Source organism: Oncorhynchus gorbuscha, linkage group LG08, assembly GCF_021184085.1.
Source record: "Oncorhynchus gorbuscha isolate QuinsamMale2020 ecotype Even-year linkage group LG08, OgorEven_v1.0, whole genome shotgun sequence".
Taxonomy (NCBI): Eukaryota; Metazoa; Chordata; class Actinopteri; order Salmoniformes; family Salmonidae; genus Oncorhynchus; species Oncorhynchus gorbuscha.
The window spans coordinates 38,852,192-38,858,932 of NC_060180.1; the positions used below are offsets into that span (position 1 = coordinate 38,852,192).

The 6,741-nt window shown below is 45.3% G+C and overlaps 1 protein-coding gene across 4 annotated transcripts in view; it reads right to left on the reverse strand.

Moving 5' to 3' along the window:
* The window catches only part of LOC124041632 (cell adhesion molecule 3-like), an 88,134-nt gene that overhangs the window by 4,481 nt on the left and 76,912 nt on the right, over positions 1-6,741 (reverse strand). For all 4 annotated transcript variants that reach the window (XM_046359433.1, XM_046359432.1, XM_046359434.1 and 1 more), the window contains one exon: positions 2,451-2,576. In XM_046359433.1, the coding sequence (XP_046215389.1) occupies positions 2,451-2,576 (126 nt within the window). The remainder of the gene's footprint in view (positions 1-2,450; positions 2,577-6,741) is intronic.

Below are 6,741 nucleotides of genomic sequence, written 5' to 3' on the forward strand. Positions count from 1 at the left end.
CTTGAATTAGAAAAGCAGTGGTCTTGGAGGGGAATGAGAAGTGATTATGAGTGGGGCAGTGGAGGATGGTGGTAGGAGCTAAAGGAGGATACTGTTGCATTGATTCCATTCCAGCCATTACAATGAGCCGGTCCTCCTATAGCTCTTTCCAAGAGCCTCCTCTTGAGTGGGGATATGTGTTATGGTATTCTTTTGGAGAGATTGGAAACCATTCTTTTGGAGAGATTGGAAACCCAAATTGGTCTACTAGGACAAGTTCTGGCCTGGTTTAGATCTTATCTGTCTGAAAGATATCAGTTTGTCTCTGTGAATTGTTTGTCCTCTGACAAATCAACTGTAAATTTCGGTGTTGCTCAAGGTTCCGTTTTAGGACCACTATTGTTTTCACAATATATTTTACCTCTTGGGGATGTCATTCGAAAACATAATGTTAACTTTCACTGCTATGCAGATGAAACACAGCTGTACATTTCAATGAAACATAGTGAAGCCCCAAAATTGCCCTCGCTAGAAGCCTGTGTTTCAGACATAAGGAAGTGGATGGCTGCAAACTTTCTACTTTTAAACTCGGACAAAACAGAGATGCTTGTTCCAGGTCCCAAGAAACAAAGAGATCTTCTGTTGAATCTGACAATTAATCTTAATGGTTGTACAGTCGTCTCAAATAAAACTGTGAAGGACCTCAGCGTTACTCTGGACCCTGATCTCTCTTTTGACGAACATATCAAGACTGTTTCAAGGACAGCTTTTGTCCTTCTACGTAACATTGCAAAAATCTTTCTGTCCAAAAATAATGCAGAAAAATGTATCCATGCTTTTGTTACTTCTAGGTTAGACTACTGCAATGCTCTACTTTCAAGGCTACCCGGACAAAGCACTAAATAAACTTCAGTTAGTACTAAATACGGCTGCTAGAATCCTGACTAGAACCCAACAATTTGATCATATTACTCCACTGCTAGCCTCCCTACACTGGCTTCCTGTTAAGGCAAGGGCTGATTTCAAGGTTTTACTGCTAACCTACAAAGCATTACATGGGCTTGCTCCTACCTATCTCTCTGATTTGTTCCTGCCGTACATACCTACATACCACAAGACGCAGGCCTCCTAATTGTCCCTAGAATTACTAAGCAAACAGCTGGAGGCAGGGCTTTCTCCTATAGAGCTCCATTTTTATGGAATGGTCTGCCTACCCATGTGAGAGACGCAGACTCAGTCTCAACGTTTAAGTCTTTACTGAAGACTCATCTCTTCAGTGGGTCATATGATTGAGTGTAGTTTGGCCCAGGAGTGTGAAGGTGAACGGAAAGGCTCTGGAGCAACGAACCGCCCTTGCTGTCTCTGCCTGGCCGGTTCCCCTCTTTCCAATGGGATTCTCTGCCTCTAACCCTATTACAGGGGCTGAGTCACTGGCTTACTGGTGCTCTTTCATGCCGTCCCTAGGAGGGGTGCGTCACTGGAGTGGGTTGAGTCATTGATGTGATCTTCCAGTCTGGGTTGGTTCCCCCCCTTGGGTTGTGCCGTGGCAGAGATCTTTGTGGGCCATACTCGGCCTTGTCTCAGGATGGTAGGTTGGTGGTTGAAGATATCCCTCTAGTGGTGTGGGGGCTGTGCTTTGGCAAAGTGGGTGGGGTTATATCCTTCCTGTTTGGCCCTGTCCGGGGGTATCAACGGATGGGGCCACAGTGTCTTCTGACCCCTCCTGTCTCAGCCTCCAGTATTTATGCTGCAGTAGTTTATGTGTCGGGGGCTAGGGTCAGTTTGTTATATCTGGAGTAATTCTCCTGTCTTATCCGGTGTCCTGTGTGAATTTAAGTATGCTCTCTCTAATTCTCTCTATCTCTTTCTTTCTCTCTCCCGGAGGACCTGAGCCCTAGGATCATGCCTCAGGACTACCGGTCATGATGACTCCTTGCTTTCCTCAGTCCACCTGGCCGTGCTGCTGCTCCAGTTTCAACTGTTCTGCCTGCGGCTATGGAATCTTGACCTGTTCACCGGACGTGCTACCTGTCTCAGACCTGCTGTTTTCAACTCTCTAGAGACAGCAGGAGTGGTAGAGATACTCTTAATGAGCGGCTATGAAAAGCCAACTGACATTTACTCCTGACGTGCTGACTTGCTGCACCCTCAACAACTACTGTGATTATTATTATTTGACCATGCTGGTCATTTATGAACATTTGAACATCTTGGCCATGTTCTGTTATAATCTCCACCCGGCACAGCCAGAAGAAGACTGGCCACCCCTCATAGCCTGGTTCCTCTCCAGGTTTCTTCCTAGGTTTAGGCCTTTTCTAGGGAGTTTTTCCTAGCCACCGTGCTTCTACACCTGCATTGCTTGCTGTTTGGGGTTTTAGGCTGGGTTTCTGTACAGCACTTTGAGATATCAGCTGATGTACGAAGGGATATATAAACACATTTGATTTGATTTGGTAAGGGTCAAGGGTCACCTTTGTGTCTGATGAGGTATCTGCCCAAGACGATGAGCAGACAGAGCAGGATGAAGACGATGACCGCCACCACTCCTCCAATCACAGCATGGTCCACTCCTGAAGAGGTAGACATGGCAGTGGGGTCTGGGACAAAGACAGGAGAGAGCGAGAGAGAGCAGAGAGAGAGAGAGAGAAAGAAAGAAAGAAAGAAAGAAAGAAAGAAAGAAAGAAAGAAAGAAAGAAAGAAAGAGAAAGACAGAAGAGGGAGAGAGAGAGAGAGAAAGAGGGAGAGGGACAGAAAAGAGAGAGAGAGAGAGAGAGAAAGAGGGAGAGGGACAGAAGAGAGAGAAAAGGAGAAAGGCAGAAAGGAAGGGAGAGAGATAAGAGGGAAAGAGACGGCATTAGTCTAAAAACTGAAACATTACAAACTAATCTAGACCCCAAAGAAAAGGATGAGAAAACCATGCCAAATTAAAGATGCATGAATACACCAGATGCATTAAACCGAATGGAACATAAAAAAGTCATTAAAAGTATAAAGCACATTATTTTATGCATCCATTGTGTGAGTGATGTATAATGTAGGTAGCATCTTAAATTGCACCCTATCCCCAATATAGTGCACTACTTTTGACCAGGGCTCACTACCGTACATAGGGAATTCGGTGCCATTTGTGACGTAGCCATAATCTACCTGGTGGCGTACTTAGCGTATGTTAGAGGCTGATCATCAAACAACACCACTCTCTCTTCCACAGAAAATATGATATTAATTGCATCCGGTAGCTCACGAAACACCTCTTTAACTTTGCATGGCATTGGTTGAAACCCTCTATCAAGCCCACTGTCACATTGACAGATAGTCACCCAGATGTAGCTACAGAACTGTGAGACCAAAGGCAAGAAAACATAACGTACAGCGATACTGAGATACAAGAGGAAAATACAGAGGATTGTGGTGAAGTGAGTGGCACCACCACACGATGCCTTGATAATAAACCAAGGGCGAGAAATAGAGACACAGCCAACCGTCCGTGTCACAAATGTCATCCTATTCCCTATTTAGTGCACTACTTTTGACTGAATCAAATCCAATTTTATACACATGTTTAGCACATGTTATTGCTAATGTAGCGAAATTCTGTTCCTAGCTCCAGAGCCCTATGGTGATCCTTATGGGCTCTGGTCCAAAGTAGTGCACTACACAGGCAATGGGTTGACATTTGGGATGCAGAAACAGCCAACCAACAGCCAAACACAGGGGAGGAGAGGAGGATGGAGAGGGGCCCCTGACTGGTAGTGTCCATCAGAGAGAAGAGAGAGAAGCACGGCAGGAGGGTGGCCAAGGAGGAGGTGAAAGAGAGAGACAGTCCTTGCTGAGGAGGCAGTATTGTGAATTAGCACATAAACCCTGCTGTCAGCACCACCAGGGAAATGAGACAGGGGCAGTGGCCCAAATGGCACCCTATTTCCTACATAATGCACTACTTTTGACAAGGGCCCATAGGGAAACCCATAGACCTCTGGTCACAAGTTGTGCACATATATAGGAAACAGGGTGCCATTTGGAACGCATTTAGGAACCATGAGACAAGACAACCTCTGAGCCTGACCCTTGCATATTACACACACAGTGTTACACTGACTCAGACCACTTAAAGGTACATGTTTATGTATGTATGGGGTACTATAGAGGTGTGTGTGTGTGTGTGTGTGTGTGTGTGTGTGTGTGTGTGTGTGTGTGTGTGTGTGTGTGTGTGTGTGTGTGTGTGTGTGTGTGTGTGTGTGTGTGTGTGTGTGTGTGTGTGTGTGTGTGTGTGTGTGTGTGTGTGAGAGAGAGAGCGGGGAGAGCGGGAGAGCAGGTCAGAGAAAGAAAACAATATGAAAAGTGCATTCGGAAAGTATTCAGACCCCTTCACTTTTTCCACATTTTGTTACTTTGCAGCCTTGTTCTAAAGTTGATTACATAATTTCCCCCCTCATCATTCTACACACAATATCCCATAATGAAAAAGCATAAACAGTATTTAATATTTTTTGTTTCAATTTTTTTTAAATTAAAAGTTGAAATACCTCACTTACATAACAATTTAGACCCTTCACTCAGTACTTTGTCAAAACACAATTACAGCCTCGTCTTCTTGGGTATGACGCTACAAGCTTGGCAAACCCGAATTTGGGGAGTTTCTCCCATTCTTCTCTGCAGATCCTCTCAAGCTCTGTCAGGTTGGATGGGGAGTGTCACTGCACAGCTATTCTCAGGTCTCTCCAGAGATGTTCGATCGGGTTCAAGTCCGGGCTCTGGCTGGACCACTCAAGGACATTCAGAGACTTGTCCCCAAGCCACTTCTGCATTGACTTGGTTGTGTGCTTAGGTTTGTTGTCCTGTTGGAAGGTGAACCTTCACCCTAGTCTGTGGTCCTGAGCGCTCTGGAGCAGGTTTTCATCAAGGATCTCTCTGACTTTTTGCCGTTCATCTTTCCCTCGATCCTGACTAGTCTCCCAGTCCCTGCCGCTAAAAAACATTTCCACAGCAAAATGCTGCCTCCACCATGCTTCACTATAGGGATGGTGCCAGCTTTCCTCCAAACGTGACGCTTGGCATTCAGGCCAAAGAGTTCAATCTTGGTTTCATCAGACCAGATAATTCTGTTTCTCATTGTCTGAGAGTCCTTTAGGTGCCTTTTGGCAAACTCCAAGTGGGCTGTCATGTGCCTTTTACTGAGGAGTGGCTTCCGTCTGGCCACTCTACCATAAAGGCCTGATTGGTGGAGTGTTGCTGAGATGGTTGTCCTTCTGGAAGGTTCTCCCATCTCCACAGAGTAACTCTAGAGATGTCAGAGTAACCATGGGGTTCTTGGTCACCTCCCTGACCAAGGCCCTTGTCACCCGATGCCTCAGTTTGGCCGGGCTACCAGCTCTAGGAAGAGTCTTGGTGGTTCCAAACTTCTTCCATTTAAGAATGCTGGAGGCCACTGTGTTCTTGGGGACCTTCAATGCTGCAGACATTTTTTGGTACCCATCCACAGATCTGTGCCTCGACACAATCCTGTCTTGGAGTTCTACAGACAATTCCTTTGACCTCATGGCTTGGTTTTGGCTCTGACATGCACTGTCAACCATGGGGCCTTATACAGACAGGTATTTTTTATGTATTTTTTATTTCACCTTAATTTAACTAGGTAGGCAACTTGAGAACAAGTTCTCATTTACAATTGCGACCTGGCCAAGATAAAGCAAAGCAGTTCGACACACACAACGACACAGAGTTACACATGGAGTAAAACAGACATACAGTCGATAATACAGTAGAAACAAGTCTATATACGATGTGAGCAAATGAGGTGAGATAAGGGAGGTAAAGGCAACAAAAAGGCCATGGTGGCAAAGTAAATACAATATAGCAAGTAAAACACTGGAATGGTAGGTTTGCAATGGAAGAATGTGCAAAGTAGAAATAAAAATAATGGGGTGCAAAGGAGCTAAATAAATAAATTAATTAAATAAATACAGTAGGGAAAGAGGTAGTTGTTTGGGCTAAATTATAGGTGGGCTATGTACAGGTGCAGTAATCTGTGAGCTGCTCTGACAGCTGGTGCTTAAAGATAGTGAGGGAGATAAGTGTTTCCAGTTTCAGAGATTTTTGTAGTTCGTTCCAGTCATTGGCAGCAGAGAAATGGAAGGAGAGGCGGCCAAAGAAAGAATTGGTTTCGGGGGTGATTAGAGAGATATACCTGCTGGAGCGCGTGCTACAGGTGGGTGATGCTATGGTGACCAGTGAGCTGAGATAAGGGGGGACTTTACCTAGCAGGGTCTTGTAGATGACATGGAGCCAGTGGGTTTGGCGACGAGTATGAAGTGAGGGCCAATGAGAGCGTACAGGTCGCAATGGTGGGTAGTATATGGGGCTTTGGTGACAAAACGGATGGTACTGTGATAGACTGCATCCAATTTGTTGAGTAGGGTATTGGAGGCTATTTTGTAAATGACATCGCTGAAGTCGAGGATCGGTAGGATGGTCAGCTTTACAAGGGTATGTTTGGCAGCATGAGTGAAGGATGCTTTGTTGTGAAATAGGAAGCCAATTCTAGATTGAACTTTGGATTGGAGATGTTTGATGTGGGTCTGGAAGGAGAGTTTACAGTCTAACCAGACACCTAGGTATTTGTAGTTGTCCACGTATTCTAAGTCAGAGCCGTCCAGAGTAGTGATGTTGGACAGGCGGGCAGGTGCCGGCAGCGATCGGTTGAAGAGCATGCATTTAGTTTTACTTGTATTTAAGAGCAATTGGAGGCCACGGAAGGAGAGT